Raw genomic sequence first — 27,278 nt, forward strand, 5'->3', positions numbered from 1 at the left:
TCCCAATTCAGAGGACACATCCTTCTAAAGCTACATTTCAAGAATGATTGCGTCCCAGTAGCGCGACTCGTCTGTCCCATTTCAAAAGGCTCCTTCAAATGTGGCCAACAAATGTGTCCTTCCATTCCCGGCCAATGAAGCATCCAAGGGGTGGATCCTTCTCAGACAAACTGGTGACACAGAGAGGACATGCTCCCTCTAATATCAGCTCTAATCCTTGTGTTCTGACTCCCCCTGAATTAGGACGCAGCTCATGGTCCAGTGCTTCGGTGGAATGTGTGTTTGTTGTGTTGCAGTGAGAAAAAGAGGTCCTTTGATCTCGGCCAAACCCACGTGTTCCACAGATAAAGTGATCTCATCGGCCTCGGCTACTTTTTCTTGTTTCTTGCGCAAATCAGGAAAAACAAATTGTAGATGTTGACAATTAGCTTTGGTTTGATTTCACTGCTTTAGACAAAAGACACGTGAGGAGTGAATCAGGAGTCCGCACCCAGGCTAGAGAAGACTGATTGGCTTGAGAAGAACTTGAACATGAGAAACTGTTTGTGTTTGTTTTGCAATGAGGCAAAAAGAACAAGCCCAGCCAAATACGCTAAACCCCCAAAGATTTGGACTTTGAAGTTTGAAACCATTTGGACTCTGGCCTTTACATAAACTTTATTCTCTTCATGAGAAAGATCAACAACAAGATCAAGAGCAACAAGCAAAGCCAGATATTTTGTTTATTTTTACATCAGTGCCCCAGTCACAGGGTTTGGCCTTTGGACAAAGCACATCCTATGAAATCTACACTAAAATACACACTATCAGTGTGACCTCCAACCTCTCTGGGCCTATGACAAATAAAGAAAAAACACTCACACTGGCTGAATGAAAGAAATAGAATTTTACAGGTTTGTCAGTGAATGGGAAATCTGTCTAACACACAAGTCCAGGATTACATTTGTCGTTTCAAACACACACAACGAAATACTCATCGGTGTGTGTTTGTTTATCTGTGTGTTAATGTACCTGTCATGAGCCGAGACAAAAAGGTTTCGGTGAGCTGCAGAAAGCCGTGATCGATGTACTGCAGGAACGTGTGAGGAGGGAGGCAGCGCACAGCCAGCACGGCCACAAGGGTGTGGAAGCCTGGAAACAGAAACAGAAAGAAGACACTTTAGTTTTTTTAGTTTATAAAGATGGACAGCTCGTCTCCACTTCCTCCCACTATCCAGAAATGGATATCAAAATATATAAATGATGCCAACTTGAGAATCATTCGAGAAATTGAAACTAAACTTTGTGGAAAAATTAACACTTGAAACATCCATGTGATAAGAACAACCTTAAAGTAACTTGTGTGTGTGGTGTGTATCCCTTCTGCTAACATGGAGGAGGCAGGGTGTATGCTCTACACTGCAGCCAGGACCCAGGTGGCTATCGAGGTGTTTTGGCTTCACTTTGGGTAGCTGACATGTCGTCCATCTTTAAATACAGTCTGTGGCTCCACGCTACTTGGTTATATACACTAAACATGACATTCAAAAAAGGCACCCGTCATTAACCATGAAATGTAAACCTGAGGGCAGTGTGTCATATTGGTCATCTGTTGCAGTGCTTCCTGCTGTTTCAACAGATCCACTCACACATTCACACCCCCAGCTTCACTGTTGCCAATGTGCTGCCTTGCTTCAGGAGAGTTTAGGATTCAAACCCACAACTTGTTACTCGTATTGGACCCTAAATCCTGGGGATTGTGCAACAGGGGGGTTTAGGCCACAATCACCGGCAAATGAATTCAAATGATTGAAAACGAATTCACACTTGGCTTTACTCTGTGTCTGCACTATGCTAATGTTTAACATATTTTTGGTTATATTAGTGCAGGGGAGAGTGTGTCGGGGCGCAGACACACATTGTTATTCCGGGGGAGACGGAGACAGACTGGATTATAACAAGTGAAAGCATGTGTGTGTGTGTGTGTGTGTGTGTGTGTGTGTGTGTATCATACCAGGTGGGAGTGGCAGGCAGAGCCCCCTGGTGGCTTCCAGGATGCGAAACATGAAGTGAAGCACGGACCACTCGGCTGGACTGCCCTGCTGCCTCCTGGAAAACTCACACACACACATAAACACACACGTCAAAATTCAGATGGGGAAAGTTGCATAATGTCACCGCACACGTGAAGCGGGGTCGTCGACTGTTTGCCCATGTGGACCCACACGCACGGCGGGGGGGGCGTCGGGGGGGGGGGGGGGGGGGGGGGGGGGGAGTGGAGCACACATGCGTGAAGGTGAACACACACATTCTGTCAGCGCTTCACACGTTACATTAGTCACGACTTTGAAGGAGACAAACTGACGAGGCAGGAGTACTCACAAGCACAGAGCACGAGGGCCGAGCTTGAACTTCAGCCAGACTGACTCCAGCATGTGTCTGACGAGCTCCAGCTAAACACACACACACAGACACACACACACACACACACATACACACACACAAAAGTTAGTGCTTACGGAAGGAGATGCTCTATTAGATTCAAATGAAACACTTTCTTCGAACTGCAGCGTGAGTCAGGGGTCTGGAAATTTTGCACAACACATGCACTTCAGGCTCTTTTCGATTTTCTCTGGGAGATGAACACTTGCTCGGTGATCAGTTTCCTCACTTCCCTTTTTATTTTTTTCCTACTTCCCATTTTCATTTCCACTGAACAAGAGCATTGAAGTGGGAACACACACACACAAACACACACACACACACACACACACAAATACTCACGCTCCAGCACATCATTTCACCACACATCGGACAGCATCCGGGATCAGTAGAATGCACTTGACTCATCTGAAGTGTGCCCAGTGCGTGCTGAAAACACACACTAACACACACACACACACACACGCACACACGCACTCCCATCTTTCCACGAATGACCACTCTCTCGTCTCCTGTTGAATAACAGGAAGGCGACCTGCCTCATTCACATCCTGAGCGCCGGTGGGAAACCCTCCAGCATCACTGTCCTCCTGTGACCCCCGGGTGGGAGTTTGAATCGGGCGCAGGCTTTCAATTAACTTTATGTAACGGTTGTGAGGTGTCGGAGACAAATGTCATAATAAGCTCCTCGGTTTTTTGTCCTCCACTTCAGAAAGATCTTTTTAAAACATCCCTTCTTAGGTTTATTTAAATCTTTAAAAAGGCCATCTTTCAGACTCATGGTAACCCAAGACCCCCCCGGGCAAAAAGGACCTTTTATGATTCGTCCCCTTTGTTGAACCTTTTATGGATCTCTGTTTTATAGATTTAGATTTTTTTTGTTGGACTCAGTATGACATACACATTTTTGAGCAGGCCTGTTTTGTTTAGATACCACTGCTTACCAGTCCAACTAATTCTTAAGTCTTAAAGATGTTTGAGTTTAACACATGTTTGAGACCAGACCTTCCCCCAGAAAGCGTGACACCTAAATGATTGACATTCAGCTAAAATTATAAAGCTTTTGTCATAAAGCTAGTGGCACTGGCCCTCGTTCTTTGCCAGTTGCCATTTTATACATTTTCTAGCAAACTCTGTGTGAATATTACATGTGTTTTTTCCACTCTGTTACCTTTCGGAGCTTATTCGCTGGGGATGGGCTGCGGGGGGGGGGGGCGACACTCCTGAATGCCTGTTGCACGAATGTGCAGAGCGAAAGCGGTGTCTATCAAGTTTATGCTGAATCCTCCCTGCCCGCTGAGCACAGTAAAATATTTATGGATGTGTTAATGGTCACCGGAGCGGGTAGGAATCATCCCGGGGCGGCTGATGGTCAATCTCACATGACAGGCGGGCAGGGAGAGCGGGGCAAAGAGTCCTGTCTTGTTCTTTTCGATGCCATTAGGTTTAAAATTTTAAAAACATAGTGTGAATCCCGTGATTTAGTGATCAGTAGTAATTATGGGACGCTCACCTGCACTCACAGTTATCTCTCTTAGGATTTGGGGACGAGAGAGGATGGCAGAACTGAGAAGTTGTTTTAAAGGGGATGGTTTCATGGTCCTTTAAGTTTACAGGGGAAGGAATCTCTCAAATTTAACTGGCTTCTCAGATAATTGTTGTTGCTGTGGGATCGGCCATTCCTCGGAAACCCTGTCTCGGTTTGGTGCCCCTGGCAATTGCCTGCTTCCCCTACACCCTGTTGCGACGCCCCTGCTAATGAGTGAAGTCGACTTGGTTGAGAAAAGTCTCACGTTGGACTGAGGCCGGCCCGCTATAGTCTCCACTTGTCCGTGTTTAATTGTTTGACCCTAAAGAAAGTGGTGTTTGGTCAATACCCGCTCGTCTTTGTAATCAGGCAGTCACAATAAATCAGTTCAGGCTTTGTAACTTTACACCTTAACAAAGCAATGTGCCTTGCATTTTATGGGAATCCATTCGGTCTCTGGTGCTCAGTGGTGACCTGCCCTTTGTCCCAAGGAAACAGAGGGGGGGGGGGGGGGATTTCTAAATTCAGACATCTCCTATTGGCGGCTTCTGTAAACACCACAAATATCAGAAACTGCTCAAACCGCTCTTCCGCTGGCGTGCTAATGGTATCAAATAAATTATTCAAAAGTCTAATTTCTTTCTTGCCCGGCTAACACCTCCTGTGCTTGCTGCTGATGTAATCCAAGCCCCTGACAATCAGCAAATAGGGTAAAAAGATGTTATTGTGCTGAAAAAAAAACAAGCGGCTTAAAGCCACAGATGACTCATGTGCAGTAATCCCTGTGTGGTTTCTATTAGAATAAAAATCTAGAATCAGCGATTTGTCTTAATGAACTTGACAAAGACACTGCATTTGTGTGGTGTGGGTCCCCTGCTGGAAAAAAAATAACCTTGGGTATAGAATAACTTTTCTGCTGCACAATTAAAACTATTCCTGCCTATTTCAGGTCATTGCATTGTTTTGAATATGTATTCCTGCCTGTAAGTGGTTCATATTCATATATTAGTTTGTCGTTCTTGGCTCAGACATTGGCTGCGTTATTTAAAAAAAGGCATGCGTCTCAGTTTTCTGTAGCAGGCTGAGACGGGAAATAAATAAATCTGACAATAATGTGCAATGGAGCTGTAATCTGTCACAGCAGGAGTTGCCCGGCTCTGTAGAGCTGTAATCTCCTTCACCTCACAACTCCTCACCTGTGTCATCTCGACCATTCGTCTCAATAAAGCGCCGACAGGACTTTTCTTTGCAGAAGAGTCGACCCGCTTTGAAACCCGATCCAATGAGCTTTCAAAGTGTGAGTCAGCCTGATGCTAGTTCACCCCGCTGGTGAGTTACTCAACTGTTCTACGACTTTTTTTGTGCGAGTTTTCTGAACTCCAACTTTCTGAACTCACCCTTCCTCCGAGTGGAACAGATTCAGTAATCGCCTTGTTGCGGGTTAACAAATAAAAACGGTTACAGATTCGCACATTTCTCTGTTACTTTCACTCTGAGTCTGAAGGTTAAAATCGCCCGGGCCATCGACTCATCCAGCTGTGAGCAGGGACTTTCATTTTCAATTCCATAAAGTCCCAAAACGTCAAAGCCTTTCTATTCACTCCCAGCTTTACCCTTGACCTGATTTGATACTGTTGTGTTGACATTTGCTGTATGTCTGCTTTCAGGGACACGTAGCTGGGAAGGGATTTACCTCCCGGGAATACTAATGGCTGACTTTACAGCAGCGAGAGCCTCTGTATGGCACTGAGTGGTGACATCCCTCTAGTTGATTATGTAGATCCCACCTGCCTCTCTGTGGGAGGATAATACTGAGGGTGTGGGTTTGGTTTGAAGTGCTGGGCATGCAGAATGAAGTGATATATATATACATGTGCATTGTGCATTTAAATATATTTGAATTTATCAAGAAATTAATTGTTCTTGTGCTTTCTATGGTGACGTTCATGCTACCTAAACAAAATGTTGTGTTCGAAAACAAGACAGCCTCTGACCACTGGCTGTCATCAGTGCAGAGGCAAAATAACCCAAATGGTAAAAAAGCTGAAAAACTAACGAATTGTACCTTGACTTTAATTCAAAAATAGAACACTTATCTCTAAAAGCCCTTCCAGATTCCATTCAACGGCCTTCAGCTGTAATGAACACTTTCCAATAGGCAACACATGACAACATTTCCTGATTGGGGTAATGAGGTTCTTGAGATAAGTTGTTTTGACACATTTTGGTCACTTCCTGTTTTATTTTGCAGTCATCGTTGTCTCTCATTTCACTTCCTGTCTGTTTCCCCGCCCCCTGTTGATCACCTGCCCTTCACTGTGTCCACCTGTGTCTTATTAGCTCATGCATAGAGCTCATGTACTTAAACCCTGTGTTTCCTGTCCTTCCTTTTGTCAGTTTGTGTCAGCGCTGCAGCACTTCCTGGTGTCATCTCTTCAGACAGTAAAGACTGTTTTTATGAACCTTGACCCGTGTCTGAGGCCATTGACTCCTCACCTGTGTCCCAGTTTAACAGTTATCGTTCCCAAACTTTGTAATGATGTAGATCTTTGCTATGAACCCAGCAGCCAGCACGGCACAAATCATTTTCTGTTTGAAAAGACCTTAAGGCTTTATACATTTGTCTGGGAGCGTAAAGAAACCTCAGAAAACAAATAGGCTCCTTTTTTTAAATGAAAACTCTGTTCAATTCCTCTGATAGAGTCCTAACAGACGTTTCTGTTTGGGTCAGCATTTTTTTTGCAGGTTTGAACTTTTAAGGCTTAAATTGTTCCAAACGCCTCATGTGGAAGGAAATACATTCAACACTTATGTTAGATCTAAAGCAAGGGGCCGGATATGAGAATCACTGGGGGCTCATTGGCTACACAGAATAGTTGTCGACTAATTGCTACGAATTAATTACATGTGAAGCCTCAGAGGCAGAAGACAGAGAATCAGGTTGAACAGGAGCGGATCAAGTCGAGGCTGATCAGATATAAAGAAGTCGGCCTGATTCTCAAGCTGTTGAGGCCATAGACATTTTCCAAAGGGCCGTATCTGACCCGCAGGCCACTAGTTGAACTAACAGATACAGACTGAATCTAAATAGAAACTCTGTCGAACTCCTGGATGCTCATGGCTGAACAGTCGCATCAGGATGTGCAGAGAGATCTGAGTCGAAGAAAATACACCCGAAACCGAAAGTAATGGGGACGGCAAAAATAGGATTTGGAGAAGCGGGGAGGGGAATACCTCTCGCCGCCCACACGCGAGTCCCCAGGTGCAGCTAACCGCTCGCTGGATACACAAAGCAAGGTCACACATCTTAACAAAAGAGCTGATATTTGTTTTGGAGGACTGAAGTGGTGGCCTAATGCCTCCCAGCAACCTTTTCTGAACTTAAAGAGCACGTACATCCCATCTGTGAGCTCTGTCGAACCAGTCAGAGGGAAACAGTGGGAGAGTCGCTGTGAGTGCCACTTTTCCATCCCAGAACAAAAAGAGAAAGAGCAAATATTAAATAAATAACTCTGAGAGCTACGCAGCTTGAAAAGAATCGTGTTCAGAGGGAAGAACGGAGCTCCTCGTCCTCTTTTTATCTTTTTGATGACAAACCGCACGTGGTACCCACCAGTTTGGCTACGTAGCAGACAACCAGCGAGTCTATCTTCTTCTTCCCCAGGCGAGGCAAGTGTCTGTTGAGATGCTCTCGAAGCTTGTCAACCGTCTGCAATGCAAAACAACAACAACACACACAGTGATTATTTCCTGTGAGTGTGTGTGTGTGTGTGAGTGTGCGTGACGTGGCTCCGAACAAACCCTTGTGTACATGTTTCGTGCGTACTTTGTTGTGCACTCAGCAAAGGTCAAATTGAGTTCACCTAAGTTTTTTCCCCCCTCGACTACAGCGTCCCCAAAAATTGATTAAACCATGGAGGAGCAGAGGGGTGAGGAGCGGGGGTGAGGAGCGGGGGTGAGGGAGAGCCCTGTGGATGTGAGAGGTGGGAAATCTACGGAGGAGAAGTGAAGATCCACGCATGGCACGAAGTTAACAGAATGATTTGATATCCTTCCGGGAGAAGAAGAAGAAGAAGTGGACGTAGAGAAAGAGGGGAAGGGAGCGAGCGGCGAAAACAGTGGGAGAGAGTAAAGAAGAGGAAAGAGAGTGATGGAGGGAATAAAGAGAGGGAGAGACAGGAGCAGAGGGTTACTCTAATAATAGCTGAGCGACTGCCACCATCTCCACTGAACTCCATTACACTGCAGCTATCTGCGCTTCACAAACTGTGCTGAGCGCAGGGAAAACTGGAGGTTATGAAATTGTCCATCAAACACAGTCGGTAAAAAAAAAAATAACACAGGGCCGGGACCTTAAGATGCCCCTGTTTTTTTTCTATTGTGTCGACTCATGTGAAGCGTAACACCTTGAAAGATGACTATGGCGGGAAATAATCGACCGTCAGCATTTCACAATGGATCTTTAATGGCGTGTTTATCGGTTTTAAAGACGAATCCACCTCCTGCAGCTCTTAAACCGTTGAATATCAAAAGTCCGGGATGCTTTTACTGTGAAGCCTGATAGCCTCTTCAATACGTCTCAATCACTTCTACAGTTTGTGATGGTGGAGAGAAAATTCACACACGGTTGCTTGTTCACATTTATCCACTGTATACAAAGAATCTGACATCAAAGCCTGTAGGAACACTCGAAAGCTGCTGATAAACAATCCAGGCAGCGGCTGATTCGTTTGATTCTTTTCTATTCTGCTCCTGCTGCTTGATTTTGAGTGTCAGGATGTTAAGTGTTGTCTCATTAGCGAGCTGAAGGATCGACTCAAGGTCTGATCCTCTCTAATGTAACGATCCGTTTGACTGACGGGAGGTTTTTCAAGAGGACGTTAGAATAAAATCTTTCCAGAAACTGTTTGAGTGGACTTTTATTTTGAAACGGAGGACAGCCAAACATTCAATCACATGATCTACACTACCTATTTTTTAACTGGTTACACAACTGAGATCAGGTGTGTTTATCAGTGAGCTTTAGATTGTGTTACCTCTGGTCAGGGCCATGCTAGCTGTTTCCCCCTGTTTCTAGTGTTTATGCTATGCTAAGGCTGCTGGATCCAACCATTGACTGTAAATAAAGATGGACAACACTAAAAATACAGATTTCATATCAACATTGGAGATGTCCGTTTGTTTGTTTGTGAACTGGATGACGGATTCCCACAAAAACTTGGCATAGAGAAGGGACATCATCCGAGGGAGTACTCATAAACTTTTCTCTTTCTGTATAATTTTTTTGACATTCTCAACAATTTCCAGATAACTAATTTGTGGAACTTGGTGAAAAAAATAAGAACTATACAGGGATCTGGTATATGCAATTTACTGGGGCCTGATTGAATTCAAGGGGAGAGCTGGGCCTTTGCAGAGGTCTACGCTCCACTGAGTAACTAGGTACAACCGGGAATTCGTTTTGACTTAATTAAATGCTGAGATATATACTCAGGGCCTGAGATATTTTCTGTTACTGTTGCACAAGGTAATTAAAACCAAATTCCATGAGTTTAGTAGCAACGCTGTCGACTCTGTCATCAAACTACTGTCTAAAATTGTCTTGGGATGCTTTCTCATCTCTTCTCTCTAATCTGCTATCTCAAAAGTGCTTCTGACCACAGAGTGAATGTGAGTGTGTGTGTGTGTGTGTGCGAGTGTGTGTGTGTGTGTGTGAGTGTGAGTGTGAGTGTGTGAGTGTGTGAATGTGCTGCAGCTTCACACTCTCTCACCAGGCCGATGAGCACCCTCTGTTGATGGTCCTCCTCCTGGAAAAGGGGCACCAGCTTCTTATCTGGAAGAGACGAGGCAATGGAGAAAGACAGTGTGCACATAAAAGAGACGTATGAAGACGTCCTTGATGCCGCAGCTCGGCGAGGACTGAAGACCACAGGCTGCCTCAGGTGTGTCGGTGAAGTAACATCATCAAATAGTTGAAATGGAAGAATCCCCCCAAAAATCCTGACTTGTTTATTACTTTAATAAAAAGAGATAGGACTGAATCTAAGACATTTATAGATTCTTCTGGGAGGGGAAGGGTGCATTCGCTTTAAAAATACATGCCAAAGCTCAGGGGGTTGTGTGTGTGAGAGAGAGAGAGAGAGAAAGAGAGAGAGAGAGAGAGAGAGAGAGAGAGAGAGAGAGAGAGAGAGAGAGATGTTCTGCAGTTGGTTACTTTTAGATGAATTATTACAAACACATCTTTTGATCGCACATGCAAGACGCTGGCCTGTGATGTTCTTTAGTGTCGCACTTTAATATGTCACAGATATAATTAGAGCAAGGAGGGTGCAGTGGACTGACAGGCTGTGCCGGCGGATTCATTATATGCTCGTTAGCAAAATCAAAATCAATTGCTTCCAATTATAATTTAAACATTTAACCCTTTTGGTGGAGATCTGGAGTTTGAGGCCCTTTTTAGGGATCAGCACCCCAAAAAAAAGTATTCATGTTGTTGATCCACTGACAGCACAAAGCATCTTTAATACAAAATGTGCAGATTTTCAAAAAACAATATTTCTTCTACCCTCCGGTGAGGCAGCAGCTTCTTGCATGAGCGCTCTCGTCTGTGTGTAAAGGTCGTTGCATAAGAAAGTGATCAACATGTAGGTTTTTCAGAGTAAAAGCGAGGGAGGCTGACGGTGCATGAGATCATGCATGTGTGTGAAATGAGGTAAGGGAAGGTCCCGTGTTGCGTCTCCACACAAAGCAGCTGCAGCAGAGTCACGAGAGAGACGGACGTAAAAAAGTGAGGGGAAGGAAGAACCTCAATCCCTGCTGTTATATAAGACTAGCATTTTTCACCTCTCCTCTTTTTTGTCTTCTTTTCCTCCCCCCCCCCGTCCTCTTTTCACCCTCGCTTAACCTCCTCTTCTCCTCAGCCTCTCCCTCCAAGATATATTAGTGTGGCGATTCGGTTCAGCTGAATTCTCCAGTGGGCATGAAGAATGCGACCTCAGAAGAGACGCACAAACCCAAACACTTTCACACACAATTTCCAGTTCCATTACGGTCCCAAGGTTTTGTTATTTATTCTCACTACTCCCATTTTTGTTTTGTTTATGCGCCTGTGTGTGTTGCATCTATAGATTTATGTAGGTGGATGTTCGGCCGTCTTACCGAGACACCAGGTATCCACCATGGACAGAACCCTGGAAAACAAGCACAGGAGGTTTGTGTGAAAACAGTCACTCAAGCCAGCACGATATGAGTTGTCTACCTTTTTTTTATGCTGTAACCCGATGCAGTCGGGAGTAAAAAAATGAATATATCAACATATATAAGCAAAAGAGTTTTTAAGCAGGTGCCAGAGTTTGGCCTGAAGGAAGAGAGGCTAATTATAATCCCCTCGCATTACAGGACAAGGGTTGTTTTCATCAGCGCTGCGTTCAGGTACGTGCCCGTCATCGAGTCACTTATCATAAACTGCTGAGGGGGCCGTGGTTGTTCTCTCGTTGTTAATTCAGAGTGGATATTTTATGTTCAAAGAGAGAATGTGAAGGCAGCAAAAATGTCACTTGTGCCAGTAAAAGGGACGGCGCTGCGTTTGAAAAAGGGGAAGTGGAAGACAAGTCAATTTGATAGAAAGTGAACTGTGACATTTATATCACAAGCAGACGGGCAACTGACATTTCTGTTGTTTACATCCACTCTGCTTATAGAAAGACTCAAGGCTCCCTACAGGTCATTCAAATTATGGAACAAGTTTTATTTTGTTTCAAGGAAGCATAAATAAAATGACCAGTCTATTATTAAGGGAAATCAGGGATTTGAACTAGTGTTTCTTTTTAAAATATAGAACCAGACGTTTTAATTCAAGGAAAACAGGTGTTTATGAGACATTTAACATTTGAATCTCCAGACACCGGAGCAGGCAGAAAGTGGAGTTTTTTCTGGTCTTTACATGGGATTTATTGACCACAAGAAAAATGTTGAATTACACCAGTTATGTCTTTAAAAGAGGAATAAATCTGAGTGTGCTCCGAGTCAGTTTTAACTACATTTGATTTAGGCGTCTGTGTAATTTACAAGGATATGGTGGAGCAGCAGTTCTGCAGCTATTGTCAGTTTATGAGAGTGAACATTTTATGTTATATGTTATCAGACCTGATTCTGACAACCACGTATAAGTTGATTGGCCGATCAACCCAAAGCTTAAAAATACATCTCAACCTTTAGTACGATTAAACCTTTGTTAATGCAGTGGACAGCTTTTCCAGGTTTAAAAATATGACGCTATAGACGGAATTATATTATTTTCACAAACACTGGAACAGATTGCAGAAGTGCAGTCACGTTTTCCCTCCCTCCAGTTTCACGACTGTGTGTATCAGTGTGTATCTGTGTGGTAACTTTTCTTGACAAAGCTCCAGTGGGAGGCAGACCTACTTCTTTGTGTTCTCCTCGATGTGATTCATGTGGCTGGATGGTCTCCTCTCCAACCTCTGAAACGACCAACAGCGATATGTGAGGATGGGAGATAATATACACACACACACACACACACAAACACACACGTTATCTTGTCGCTCACGTCAACTAGCAACTAGCAAATAATTTCAGGCGATCAGACTTCCAATATAGAAGTAATGATAATATTATATTATATGTTTATACATGAGATGTTTCAGTTGACACACACACACTCACCAGTTTATCCCAGTCGGCCTGTATGTGTGAGGCTCTGTATCTGGTGTTGGGAACAGCATCAAGATATTTTGTCCTCTCCGTGTTCCACTGCAGCTCGGTCCAGAAACCCTGGAGACACACACACACACACAGACACACACATAAACAACCAGATCAAAGTGACAAAACAAGGACACTGCCGGAAAACAACAGAAGAATAATTGCATCTGTGCTGCACTGGAGCAGAACCAGCAAATATAAAATCACACTGTTTTGCATCTAAATGTCTTTTTAATGCCTGAATACAATGCACTTTTGTGATTGTAGCGCAAAACGCACCTTAAACCTGTGAAACATGTTACACAACACACACGTTGTCTCGATTTAATCTGCATGCTGAAGATTTATTTACTGCTTATGGTATTCGAGCAGAACAGGGAGTCCTTTTAAGACTCTTATACATATAGTATCTGAGAACTTTTATTATAACAAATGTGTTTTTTTTAAAGGAACATGTAGTTACCTTCCCTTTTATTACAGACTCAATATGCAGCTCAGTGGCACACACAACACCAGGGATCTCCAGCAGACACACTGGCACCTCCTAGAACACAGGAAGACAGATGTATTGTGTGCGTCTGTGTGTGTCTGCGTGTGTGTGTCTTCTTTGCACTCCTATCCACACGTATACAAAGTTGCCTTTGTGCAAGTGAAAACATGTGTGTGTGTGTGTTTGTGGTACCTTCTTGTCGAATACAGAGGAGTATGGCAGGACTTTATCCAGGCTAAGAGACTTCTCATAGCTTATTCTGTACAGGGAGGCTGCATGTGTGTGTGTGTGTTAGCGTGTGTGTGTGGTGCATGTGGGTGAGAGAGAGAGAGAGAAACAAACAGTCAGAGGGAGCGTTCTCCTTTTAAACACACTACGAGTTTTAAATATACATACAAGACAAATGAGGCTCTCCAGTTCATGTCCCACCGTTATGACTGTGATATATCAGTGAGCACAGGTTGAGGATGCATCATTAATTAGGTCAACCTCATTGACTTCATGCACTGAACAGAAACATGAACACGACCTCTGCATCTCGGAAGGAAACTAAAGTCGTTACTGCCGCACCGATAAAATGCTAATTTATGCAGCAAGGTGCTAATGTGATCATCTCCTCTCTGGGTGACGACTGTTTACCTACATGTGAGAAAATTAGCATCAAGCACTGTTCTCCTTATTTTACTTTAACAGACACGCTGGGACAAACGTACCCGATGAGCTCTGCAAAAAAAAAAAGCAGATCTATTTTCTGACTCTTCAGACCCGCGTGGGGCGCCCGGCACAGTCGTGCAAGAGGGAGATTGAAGAGCCAAACAATTCAGGGTTTTGCAAGGACAAAAATGAGTGCAGTCTAGGAACCGTGAAGAGGAAGGAGGAATAAAAAGGTAGAGAGAGAGAGTGAGAGAGAGAAGGTGAAGGACTAATAGTGAAATTTGCATCTCCCGTGTTTTAGCTGCCACTCACCTAGAATGAACTCCTGGATCTGATCAAAGGATTCGAAGGCGTTTATGTGGTCGCACAGCCATTCGATAATCTAGAGGGAACACAGAGGTGAGTTAAAATGACTTCATCTTCCTTCATTTAAAAGCAAATTGAAGGGAAATATTTACATTTTTTTTTAAGAGTGAGACTTTCTACAGCCACATATCTGCAGACGGATATCTTGTTTGCAATACCAATGATAACAGCTCCAGCTCCTGATAACACATTTTTTGGGGGGGGATGATCCAGCCTCAGCGGTGCACTGTGCTCGGTTTACATTACAGAAATATGAAATATTAATGATGCGCTCAGAGATAGACCCAGCAAATCTTCCAGCCACGGCAGTGTCAGAGTGAAAACTCATTTTCTGCCGCCCCTTCCTCTGCGGTTTGAGGAAAAAATACAGCGCGTCTCTGCCACGGGTCAGACTCGGAGCAGAAGTATTAAAACATAACAATAGCTATTACACGAAGAGGAACAAAGGAGAAGTAAAGATAGGAGTTGAAAGACTTTGGCCTGGTGTTCTTTCCAAATTACAAACTTCTACTGAACAAATGTTAACAGGCAATCACCTGTGGTAGAGCAGATACCTCATTAACAGACCTCACGGAGAATACAAAAAGTTCTGTGTGGTCTGATATCCCAGCGCTCGCTGCAATAATGAAACTGGTGACTCATTTAACCTCTGAAGAAAGAACTTATTAGAATCTATCAGAGCAGCTGGAACACCTTAATTTAGGTTTAGCACTAACAGAGGCTGAGTCATCGTTCAGCGCCGAGCCCAAACCAAATATCTGTTCCTTTTTCTCTCCGTCCTTCTCCCACTCCGTTTGATCTCGTTCCACTTGTCGTCTCCGCTAAGCTCATCTTTTATTTCGCTCGCTTGTCTTTCTTTCCTTCGCCGTCTCGTTCCCTCCATCTGTTCTCTCCAAGCTCAACCAAATTTACACAGAAGTGCAGAGAAACATGCACGTTCTCATGTGACTAGCTGCATTCTCGTTTTTTTAAGACTTCTTGAACTCAAAGAGATCTCAGACCTGGTATCAACCTCTGTGATCCGCTCACAAGTACTCAGCGCTCGGTACAGGTTCCTGGGATCTGATCTCCTGGGTCTCTGATGCATTTGGCCACATTCTTTTTCACCATGTGAACTCAATGCCTCCTGGGCCACATATGAAGGAGGACCTACTCAACTCACAACCTCTGACGCTACCTAAAGTATTTCTACACCGCTCTGTGTACATAGGTTGATTTGTTTTACTTCTTCACTGCCTCAATATCAACGCTGTCCGCCACAAAATAATTTCAATTTTTTTCCAAAAGGGTAAAATAGTGTTTTCAAGGGACTTTGGGGGCCCCTGGCAAAAGGGAGGTCCTTTAAGGTGGTCCTACACAATTCTTGTGGTGTTCTCTGGGGCCCCTTCCCAAAGCATTTGCCTGCTTGACCTACTCTGTGGCAGCGCCCCTGCTCTGTCTGTCCTCCGCTTGTGCCGACACACACAGACACACACATTGACATTGGACACATTTGTAGATTCAAACTGGGTACAACATAATTTGGTCTTTGCTAACACCACTGATGTATCTGTTCCTTTGTATATAGAGCACAGAAGTGAGATCCGCTCACAAAAGGTCACAGGAGACACTTTCAGGACGCATTTGAACACCAGGTGTGAACAGACAAATTTAGCGCTGCCCACTTGCGACCGGATCACTAGGGTGATGTTCACACCAGCTCTGACACTGAGTTGTATTAAAATGTGTTGTGGGCTCAGAGGATGTGCGGAGACCTTAGCTGTTTCAGTAAATTTGCATTAAATGTCAATATTCCTCTCCTGGCTTCATCTGTACCTTCAGCTCCAGGTTTGGGTCGTTTCCCATGTAAACCAGCAGGCAGTGGAGGGCGGCCAGGTGCTGGGGGGGAGCCCGACTGCTGGGACACCTTGGATGGAGGTGACATATCATGAATACACCTTTATGCAACATAGGCATATACAAGCAGGGAGGCAGATGCAGAGGCAGACAGCCAACAGTCAGGTGCCGCACAGTGATATATGTGCAGCTCTAAAAAGGTGGACTATAGCTTGAAAACGAATGAATACATGAATAAATGAAATCGTTTAAAAATGTCTCAGAGCTGCATTGTTATTGCGCAAAATGGTTCAGTCCATGGTGCGTGCTGGCAAAGGGTCAAGAAGCTAAATATATTTTCAGGAAGGCTCGGCCGGTGTAGGCGCATGAAAATGACCTGTCAGAAAATAGCTTCCCACCTGTCCGCCTTCCTGCCTAGTGCCTACATATATTCTCCTACGCTCTCTCTATATATAAATATGTGTATATAAGGTGCTTTAACTTCCAACAGACTCACCTGGAAGACGCATGTGAATGCAGGATCTGCAGCAGGTAGGCGGGGCTGAGCTCAGCGCTGTAGATCCTCCCACTGGCCACATCCAGCAGACTCCCGCACGGCTCCTCCTCTGTGTGCAACACTGTGATGTCAGCTGCCTGACACTGCAGGCCCAGGTCAGCATCGTGACCTTAGGGGTTGCACAGACAGAGAATAGCACATGGATTCAAATTGGATTCATAATAGGGCCACCTTCTTTTTCTGAGAGCAGACAGCAACTGGGACAAATGTGTCAAAAGGTGTGGAAAAATGTCAAAAAATGCAAGATCTAAATTTGTGGAGGTTCCCTTTATTTTTTTAATAAAATAAAAACATATAGAGAAGAAATATGAGCATGTACCGTAGCTGAGAAAAAGAGTAAACACAACAAACTGTCACCATGAGCTCAGACATGACTCGTACAAAAGCCTGGTCTTACCAGAGAGGAAGAGCGAGTGACAGAGCATCTCCTCCTGCCGGGTGTTGATACAGTGGAGGAAATGATCCTGCAGATACACCAGCATGTAATAACCTACATACGGAAATAACACAACTTCACTTGTCTGCCTGTGAGCTGTACGCACACCAGACACCATGACGATACACACACTTGGCTGACTTTATGAGGGTGTGTGTGTGTGTGTGTGTGTGTGTGTGTTAGGTTTCAGTGTGTACACTGACCCATGGGGATGATTAGAGGATGGAGCCTCGTGGCTTCCTGCTCGCTGCTCAGAGATACTCTGAACGTCTTGCTGCAGTCTGCGGAAAAAAAGCAAGAAATCTGTGGCCCTGTGCTCAGGATAAAGAATGTCACAGTGACAAAGTAAAGGAGATGGCAGGAGATTATTCTGACTAGACAACAACAAATAATACACACACACACCTTTGTGAACTAAAACCACCGTGTACATCAGCTCCTGTTTGTCTTTTTGAGGCTGGCTGTAGCACACACTCATGCTTCCTAGAGATAAACCAAAGGACAGAGCAGTTAAGGACACAGTCAGGGAACTTCCATGACAACTTTCATGATAGTCGCTGCAAAATTACATTGGTTGTGTTGTGTTTTAATGGAGAATCACAATTTAATATATAACATTACAATTTTTGAAAGTGCATCAATGATTGTTAGGACAGAAATTACAGAAATTTAGAATTTAGGGTTGGAAATCACAAATTCAATCAAGGTTTTAATCAAACTCAAACCGGCCAGAATCGAACTTTTAAGCTAGTGATTTTGTGAATTAAGCAATTCATGCTTTATATAATTTATATTTTTTTAATGTGTAAATGTAATGTAAAATCGATATGTTGTATTGTGGAAAAAGGGTAAAATTGATAAGCACCTCATTTAGTAATAAAATACTAAATGAGGTGCTGTTATCATTGCGATTGATTTCAATTTCAGTTTCTGACTCATGACAAATACTTACTTTCTTTTCGTTGTACATAAAGAAATAAAGAACACACAAAATACATTAGTTTAAAAAAGTTACAAATAACTCAAGTAACTAGTAAACTACTGTTTCTGTGCGAGTGAGAGGATGTAAACGTGATACACATTATTCATGCAGTGTGTGTATGTGTGTGGATGTGTTACCTATTCTGTTTGTGAACACCTCCATGCTAACGAGCTCCTTTTCTGGTCTCTCTGTGTGATAGTGGTCGAAGCCCAGGCTTACAAACCTGCCGGCAACACACACAAACAAACAAACACACACAAACACACAAATAAGTACAATAAAAATGTATGTGTATGTGTAAAGCAGACTAATGAGTTGCAGTGAACAGGACGTTTACAGGAATTAAGGAGTCGTAGCTGTTGCCTTACTTGACTGTGGGGAAAGGATTAGCAGGCAACTCTAACGGGAGCTCCATCTGTTAGACAGTGAGATAGAGCAAACACAAACAATAAGAAAGAACAAGTAACACCAGATGAAACCCAGTGATCATGGCAGCAAGATAAGTATACATGTGAAGTATATTATATATAAAAAGACATGGCATTGACTTACCACAGTTTCACAGCTATGGTTGGGGTAGAATTGAACACATCGCAGCAGGAACTTGTCCTATCAATGACAACATGTGAGATTGTGTCAAATGAGCAACTTGTGTATATGAGTTGTTCAGTGCGTTAACTTGTTTATAGATATATATTTATGTATATATGTAAGTGTGGTCATTAAGATCCGCGTGTGTTTTAGAGAGTTTATATGAAGCTGGAAGACGTGTCTCCACTTCCTCACACTATACAGAAATGATGCAGAAATGTCCTCAAATAACTAATTAAAACCTAACATGACAGACACCATCGTTGAGAATAAGTATTTGTTTACTTTGACTTTTATGTCTGTTCCACATCCCATGCACTACCACGGAGGAGGCAGGGTTCAGCCAGCCACCAGGGGGCGATTGACACACTTCAGCTTCACATGACCTCAATCTTTATATACAGTCTAACGTGTCTCATTGTCACCTTGTGTGTGAGATAGTAGAGTCTTTGTGTGTGTCCGTCCCACTGGACCCAAATCAAGTCCTCCACTATCCTCTCCGCCGTTCTGACCAGACGATCTGGATTCGCCATCACCTGTATCCACACAAACATGTTCACACTCAGCTTTGCATATCCTGACTTTTCACTGCGCCGCTCCCCCCAGGAGGACGAGACACCGCGTATAGTTTATAGTCGGAGAATGAGGTCGAATACACTATTTTGCACTGGGTTATGTAAATACATTCAAACTGTTTTACTTATTAATTGCTGGATAGGCGAACTCCTGAAAAGAATTTATGCCTCTTAAAAATGCATGAACCCACCAGCAATGAACAAAATATCCGTGTAATTTATAGTTAAGCTGAGGCAACTATCCAGACATCTCCTTCGAGTAGGAAAAAGAGGAGGCAGGCGGGTGAATGTGGACTCACCACTCTGTAACCCTCCTGTTTGGTCAGCAGAACGTGGTACAGCTCAACATCTGAAACACACAACTCACTCCTGAATGTGCAATGTGATGTGATCTCCCGAGAATTAATAGAAGTTAGGATTCCCCCCCCCCTGCTGCGTTTGTATGTTGGTTGGTTTACATGTGTGTTTGTGACCAAGATTACACAAGAGAAACGAATCAGATTTCCACAAGACTTGGCAGAAGGATGGGACATCGGCCAAGAAAGAGCCCATTGAATTTTGGCGCGAATCCAGACGAAAGAGGTGGACCCAGGATTGCGAGATTAGACACTGGCATTATTTAACAGTTTTGTTGATTTCTCAGGGAATAATCAATTTATCTTAATGAAAAAGAAAATATCTATAGCTGCTTTCAGACATGCACCTAGATCCAATAGGTGTTGTAAGAACACCAATGTTGGGATCAGATGCTCTAGAACTTTTCCTACCTCCAAAGAAAATGAAAACAGACAGAAGTGGAACTGGAAAACTAAAAATATGTCATCTTTTCGTTCCTTTTGCAAAAATAAAGTCTATGGCTGAGTCAGAAGCTTCTTCTTGAACTGTAATCAATGTGATTTGAACAAATGAATTGAAATATTGAGTCTTGACAAGCATAAGGACACAAACTCACATCCATCCTCCGTCAGCAGCAGCAGGTGACTCTCTGGCACTGATCTCCTGCTGGCATCCTGGTGGAGGAACTGGGGAAAGCCACAGGGAAACACAAGTCATCAAATGACTGAGTGGTTAACGACACTCACCATAATTCTTGGTGAATCTGTAAACGTTTGGTTTGGTGAAAATTGTGGGCAACAAACAGTGAGGAAGTCAGAGTTTACAGCCAAAGTAGCTTTTTAATACACATCCTCATATTTCCTCTATTGATAAAATGACATACACAGATCCGCCACAATATTAAAGACAGTAACCTCTTTTAATGTTGAGGCTAAAGGAGAAATAAAAAAGGATGAAGCGAATGAGAGAAGGAACGGTGACTACAGGCCAGGGCACTTCGAGCAAAGCTTATAAAATAAATAGTCTATGGCACTTTGTCGCTGTAAGCTGCGACGCTCCATAACTGCAACGTCAGCTTGTGGCTGCAGTAAAACCTGCAAGAAAGCAGCCAAGACAGCACACACACACACACACACACACACACACACACACACACACACACACACACACACACACACACACACACACACACACACACACACACACACACACACACACACACACACACACACACACACACACACACACACACACACACACACACACACTACCTGAACTTTGACCCTGCAGTCCACTGCCTTGAGGACCTTAGTGTTGTTGATGGGATGGATCTCAATCAGGAGTGTGAGACACTTGGATACTGCAAACACAGATTGAAAAACGCTTGCGAGTTAATTTAAAGACACCTTTTAAAGAGCCAAATGGTTTTATGTTCTGGAAATGAAATGAGAGAAATGAGATCTGGGCTGTTACTTGGTCTGAGGCGCTCTTCTCCTCTGGTATTCTGTGCCAAGCTGACGGCTGAGAGAGAGAGAGAGAGAAGAAGAAAAGGAAAAATGAAAGTCGAGGTTGAGACGTGACTTAATATTCACATATTTCCCTCAGAGACAACAACGGCTTCTATTAAATCAGTTTTTGTTTTTTTTCTAGACGAGGCTTTGGCACCTCTGCAGTCATTAATCTACACTCAAACTGTGTTCCTCCACTTGGTCTCCAGCGTCCCCCATAGTGCAGGATAGTAATGTTGTAGAAACGCTCCTTTGCAGCTCCCTAGACACTGACGCTTATACTTGAGTTCGGGCCAAGAAACGCGGGAGTGTTAACAATTGTCTATTGCAGAGAATTCATTATCGTGTACATTACAGAGGCTCACCCAGCAGCGTCTCCTCCTTGTTCACGGAACAGCTGCTGACACACACCTGCTTGTCAAATGAGTAGAGGAGCTGTTGTGGGGAGGACAAACACAGCAGCATGTGAATGAGTGCAGGGATACAGCAGCAGCAGCACACACACACACACACAAACATACACACACACACACACTGTGGATTTAGCATGGTGCATTGGCATCTAGCTATGCAGCAGGGGGCGCTGTTGTGTTTGACAAGCTGTTGACAAGTCTCAGTTGTCATGCGCGTCTTGAAAACGTGGTTTAGGGAGCTAAAGCGGGCAGCAAGAGCAAAAGCCTTAAAAAAAACATTTAGATGCTTGACTAAAATAAAAGGTGTTTAAATACTTTAGCAGAGCTATTCCCGCTTACAGCTAATGCTAGCTATAGCAAAGTTAGCGTGGAGAAGCGTCAACATTGGAGAATTCTCCAACTGTAGTCCACGCGGACTACAATTGGAGAATTCTCCAATCGTGCAATCAAAGACTACAAAACTCGAAAAGAATTGGAAAGAACATATGTCTCCTGTGATTAGTCGTCTACTTTTTGGGAATAGTTGGCTAGTCCTAAAATGTAGAAGTCGTGAATGCCCACACACACACACACACACACACACACACACACACACACACACACACACACACACACACACACACACACACACACACACACACACACACACACACACACACACACACACACACACACACACACACACACACACACACACACACACACACAATACCTTGTTCTGTTTAGTGTCAGAGTCGTACTTCCCAATCCTGGTGGTCCCCGTTGATCCCTGTCCGAACACAAGATAAGAGAGTCCTCTATTTAAGTCATGTGTCATTTCATCGATCAATCATAACCTGCACTGACCAGTAAACCCACTCTCCCACCCAGTGACCTAGGTGGAACGTCCCGCTTGACCTGTCCATTACCTCAGCCAACCCTGCACCTAATCCTGACAAGACCTGGTTCACTTCAAATCCGGCGATTTACCCCCCCAAAAAAGTGCTCAGTTCAGGGGACTTTAAAATAAAAGCGAGTCTCTTCTCTTCCGAAACCCCGGCCCACAGCCAGGCATGCATGAAATTGTAAACCTTGCACTTAAGAAAAAGAGATTATTTTATCTTTGCAGGCTGCACACTGTCTTTAACCTCCTAAACCCACAGACTCTTCGGCGGGTCCATCATTAAAAATTGATCTTGTGCAGAGAAACGCGGTTCAACACACAGAACTTTATTTGAAAAATTCGTCTGAGGATCCGGAGGTTTCTAAAAATACCTAAATAAAAGACGATGATGAAGGTATAAGGGAATATAGAATATTTTTGGGGTTTTGAAAAGGATTGGTGAAAAAAACAAAACATTTGAATACTATAGGAGACACATTCAGAGCATGTTACACTCATTATATCCAAATTCAAGGGATATTTCTTTGGAATAACTTCATTCAGTTTGTCTCATCCGTGTTCCAGCGTTTTCCTCTCGATGATTCCTTGTGTGTGTTACAAAGCTAAATCGTTGCCTGTGTGTTTCTTTTGGATACCACTGCCCATCTGTCACAATAAAGACTTGCGGGAAGAAGTCGGAATTTGGGTCCTCGCAGTTCTCGAGTGTAACACACTTGAGTTTCGAAACCAAACCTTCCCCCAAGAAACAGATAATACATTCTAGTCTTTGACCAAATCTCCAAAACTATGAAGCTTTCAGCAGGAAGATAGTCGTATCGGGCCTTGTTGCGTTATGTTGTTACCAATAAGTGATTTGTTAATTTTTAGAATACCAGATTTTCACCAGGATTGAAATGAACATTACTCTGGAGTTTTTCTTTAGATGATTGACTTTTGGAGCTGATCGGTCAGGTGTGGGGTTGCTGTATGCTTGTTGCTTGAAAATGCACAGTGAGAGCAGTATCTTAATTTATATCAATTCTTGCCTGCCTGCCTGCCTGCCTGACGAAGACAGTAAAATGCTCATCCCTTAACTCTGCTGCATCCTTCTGCCAAGATTCATGATAATCTGTTTGGTATTTTTTGCGTAATCTTGCTTTCAAACAAACAAACAAACAAACGCAGTGACGAAAACCTAACCTCCTTGGTGGAGGTAACAACAAACATGATGTTTACACTGTGGACGATAAGTGGCTCTTTCTTGTAAACAGTGAAATGAAGAGACAGTGAAAAGGAGCTTGTAATCCAGCTGTCGCACTGAATTAATATGGATTAGGGTAATCACACACACTCAATGATTATATGCAGTGCAGGAAACTCATAACAAGCCGTGCCTTCACTGTGGACTTACCTTCCAAGAGTAAAGGATGCCTCCATCACTCTCAATGTTCAGGATGCAAGGATCCACTGCGCCGGAGTATTCTGCATACAGCATGATTGTTGTGAAACCCACATGACGTATCACTCCTAAACAACACTGTACAAGATTAACAACTGAGGAGTTCATTCATTTAATCCACTGCTGTGAACACCAATTAGAAATTCAGCCACATTTCAAAAAACATCTGCGCCGAGATCTTTCTTCAAAATTTGGCAATAATATGCGTCTTAATATCATCAAACATAAGGAGGGTGGTAACACAGACTGTCTGTGAACTCAACAAGGAGTAAAAGTCTTTTTTTTATTATTTATTGATATTAAATTGCACAGAAGCTTTATAATATTTAAAAGTATTTATTTTGTGTCACTGCCACTGAAAATGTTAAGAACTTCATCTTAATGTGTTTCAAACCCAACACGAGGTCTCCATGTATTATTATTATATCCCCACATGTATTATGTGTGTAAAAAAGTCATTAAACAAGTAATAAATACTTTATTAACTATTAATAGTTGGTTTCTAACACATATATAAACCAATTCTTCTTCTTCTTGACTGTGAAGAGGTCAAAGACAAACACAGCTAGTCATCAGTTAGTGATCTATCTCCCAAAAAACTTGAAGGCAATAATAAAAATAACAATAATATTAAATAATCACACACACACACACACACACACACACATCATGATTACAGGTGAATGACAGTATTGTATAAACTGCTTTAACTGTGAAGCTGCTTTAAGAGAATGTGAATGTTTGACTCATTTGTAGAACAAGGGTGTGAAGGGTGAACAGCGCCATCTAGTGCTGACAACGTAAACACCTGTAACTCCTCCATAAATCCATATTTCCCTTGAAGCTACTTTAGCTTTGATTCCCACGCGGATTATTATGTATTTTCAAAAATCACAACAGTAAATTAGAGCTTGAATGGAAACACTAGTGGATAATAAATGTAAACTCACATTGAATTCAGTAAAAAACACTTTTGAAGTTGTTTGGGTGCAGGTTGGTTTTAAGCTAGCACCGTTAGCTAGTTGCTAATGACAGCCTCACCTGTCACCCGGCAGACGGACGCCTCCTTCCTGCGGAGATCGAGCTCCACATCCCGGTGCAGGTCGAACCGACGCGTCAGCTGCAGCATCGCTCCCCCGTCCAGTCCACCTGCTCCCCCGGGCTCCTCGCACTGACACAACCCCTGGTTCGAGCAACAACTTCCTCCGCGGAGTCATGTGAGCGAAAGTCCCGTCAGCAGCATGAGGAGGAGAAGCAGCGGCAGGTAAACTCACTGTGATCCAATGTCCGCTTCTTCCTCTTCACAACTATAACTAACCTGCTTTTAGTGGCATGTTACATTGCCTGGCAAAACCTTAAGGAAGCTCCTCCCTCCGCACACCCAGCCCGAGGAGAGTCGCTGCCACTGGCCGAGGAGAGCGTGACTCCAGCGGCTTGGAATCTCTCACCACCCCGCTGCCACCATCCAGGCTCCGTCAGGCACTTCACACCTGCATGTTATGGCCCTTATATGTATGTGCAGTGGGTTGACAGGAAGATTGATCAATACTAATGAGTAATTGATATATACACCAGACTCAAATGATCTCATGTGCAATACTACATTAATATCTGTAGTCATATTAATCATATATAATATATTTTAATTTGCATTGTTTTTGTCCTTTAGTTTGAGATTCTACTGTTTCATTGCTGCTTAGTAATGCTCAGTACTTACTTTTGTTACCTCTCATGTACCTCATGTTTTTGAATGACAATAATTGAATCTTGAACATACAGTCTATAATCCACTTTATTCGTATAGCACCTTTCATACGAGAAATGCAGCTCAAAGTGCTTTACATACAATATAGTATAAGTAATAACTATATCCTCCTGTATGCGGTGCCTTTCTGGTCCATCTAGTGAGCTCCAACATGAACGTGTGTAATGAAATATAACAATAGAGCAAAGGTTTAATTTACATCAATGTGTTGCTTATGCATTGTGCGAGCACCGTGAGGAGGTATAACACATATAACTCCCTTCCTAACTATTGAGACAAGGGCGACTAACTAATGAAGTGGTTTTCTTTAACCTCTTCACAATGTAAGCTTGAGAGTAGGTGTATTTATGTTACAACCTCTATAAGCTATTTATTAGTTGTTAAATGATTTGGAATTTTGTCCCAGGAATTACGCAGAGTACAGTCTTCTGATGCCTTAAAGCCTCTACACACACTGTGGCTATACACACACACACACACACACGCACACACATATTAGGAATTAAGTGTGTTGGTGCATGGACTTAGGTGACCTCGGCAAAGCTCTGAGGCCTAATCAACCGTGACAAATTAAAGTACCTGTATTAATGAGGTAATACAGGCAATCGACAAATCGGCAGTGTTCCTCTGACCCCCACAGTAGCTGCTGAAGTACTGACAGCCCGTGAATTAATGTATTCACACAGTAACTTTCACCTCAGTGACCGGAGAAGTTTCCCCTCTGATGAAGCAGCAGTAGTTTCCTGAGCAATACTGCCCCCCTCTGCTGAGAATGAAAAGTGCATGTAATGGTGACTCAGTGCTTTTCATGACCTCAGAGGAACATATGGAACAGAAATCATTCTCTTATGCTATATTCATACCGTACTGTATAATGTACTGTACTTAAATGTGCTGTACCATACTGAATATGTGTAATGTAACGTACTGTACTGTTATATACTGTTCTGTACGATACCATATCATACCATAACGTACTATACTTGTATAAACTGTACTGTACCATACTAAACTGTACCGCACCATAACATACTGTAGCATAATTTACTGAACTGTATTATAGCTTACTGTTCTGTACCATACTCTACTGTACTGTATTGTGTCATACTGTACTGTACCGTTGGGTTTTGCCGCTGTTGAGGTAGCCGCCACCCATGTCTGTCCAAAGCAAAACCAAAAGTGCAGATGAGTCTTAGTCATTTTACCTACTGTGAAGAGATCAATTTACACTCTCAGGGCCTTTAAAGTTCATTTAACAGTTCACTGCGAGCTTGTATGCATTGATTAAATGTTAAATATAACAGAGGCTGTCGTTGAAGTACAAAACAACATTGTAAGCAGAAAAATGCAGTTCAGCAGCCTTTTTTTCTGATGCTGGGACAGAGAGGAAGTGGAAGAGAACAATGCTTCATTTGAGCAATGTGTGCCAAGGCTCAAATGAAATAATCTCAATGTTTAAAAAGATGCATCAAAACATAACCAAAAGTGAAATGGTCACAGGAACTGCCTCTCAGTTAGAATGGAATAACAATGATTATATAAGAGGTATTCTCCCACACCATTACTGTAGATTTATTGTGTTAAACGTGCAAGAGTCGCAGAAACCAAGGAGTTACTCTTTATACTTAGTATTAAGAAAGGAATGTGTAAAACAAAACAAACAAAATAATGTGAAGTAAGAAAATATAATATAAAACTAAAATCCAAAAATATAAAAGTAACTTTTCAATAAGGCTGTCAAATATATGTAGTAAAGTAGAAAATGAAATATGT

General features: G+C 43.0%; 1 protein-coding gene across 4 annotated transcripts in view; it reads right to left on the reverse strand.

Moving 5' to 3' along the window:
• Positions 1–25,192, reverse strand: part of gsap (gamma-secretase activating protein) — a 28,026-nt gene extending 2,834 nt beyond the window's left edge. Inside the window, exons 1-28 of one of the 4 annotated variants that reach the window (XR_008333824.1) lie at positions 24,782–25,184; positions 23,693–23,808; positions 22,132–22,188; positions 21,372–21,441; positions 20,972–21,019; positions 20,770–20,858; positions 20,115–20,184; positions 19,462–19,511; positions 19,013–19,123; positions 18,549–18,605; positions 18,365–18,411; positions 18,134–18,219; positions 17,420–17,497; positions 17,218–17,295; positions 16,976–17,068; positions 16,519–16,687; positions 16,002–16,092; positions 14,133–14,202; positions 13,359–13,438; positions 13,140–13,220; positions 12,638–12,745; positions 12,377–12,432; positions 11,108–11,139; positions 9,721–9,782; positions 7,563–7,658; positions 2,362–2,432; positions 1,994–2,088; positions 1,012–1,131 (exon numbers count right to left, since the gene is read on the reverse strand). Coding sequence is in view for 3 of the 4 variants with exons in the window: in XM_053414963.1 (XP_053270938.1) it covers positions 7,084–7,410; positions 7,563–7,658; positions 9,721–9,782; positions 11,108–11,139; positions 12,377–12,432; positions 12,638–12,745; positions 13,140–13,220; positions 13,359–13,438; positions 14,133–14,202; positions 16,002–16,092; positions 16,519–16,687; positions 16,976–17,068; positions 17,218–17,295; positions 17,420–17,497; positions 18,134–18,219; positions 18,365–18,411; positions 18,549–18,605; positions 19,013–19,123; positions 19,462–19,511; positions 20,115–20,184; positions 20,770–20,858; positions 20,972–21,019; positions 21,372–21,441; positions 22,132–22,188; positions 23,693–23,808; positions 24,782–24,869 (2,310 nt within the window). In the remaining variant the exon portion in view is untranslated. Of the gene's footprint in view, positions 1–1,011; positions 1,132–1,993; positions 2,089–2,361; positions 2,433–5,171; positions 7,411–7,562; positions 7,659–9,720; positions 9,783–11,107; positions 11,140–12,376; positions 12,433–12,637; positions 12,746–13,139; positions 13,221–13,358; positions 13,439–14,132; positions 14,203–16,001; positions 16,093–16,518; positions 16,688–16,975; positions 17,069–17,217; positions 17,296–17,419; positions 17,498–18,133; positions 18,220–18,364; positions 18,412–18,548; positions 18,606–19,012; positions 19,124–19,461; positions 19,512–20,114; positions 20,185–20,769; positions 20,859–20,971; positions 21,020–21,371; positions 21,442–22,131; positions 22,189–23,692; positions 23,809–24,781 lie in introns of those variants that run through there. The other 3 variants (XM_053414961.1, XM_053414962.1, XM_053414963.1) reach the window with 3 other exon arrangements.
• Positions 25,193–27,278: the final 2,086 nt, after the last annotated feature.

This window comes from Pleuronectes platessa, chromosome 22, assembly GCF_947347685.1.
Source record: "Pleuronectes platessa chromosome 22, fPlePla1.1, whole genome shotgun sequence".
In the NCBI taxonomy this organism is placed as follows: domain Eukaryota; kingdom Metazoa; phylum Chordata; class Actinopteri; order Pleuronectiformes; family Pleuronectidae; genus Pleuronectes; species Pleuronectes platessa.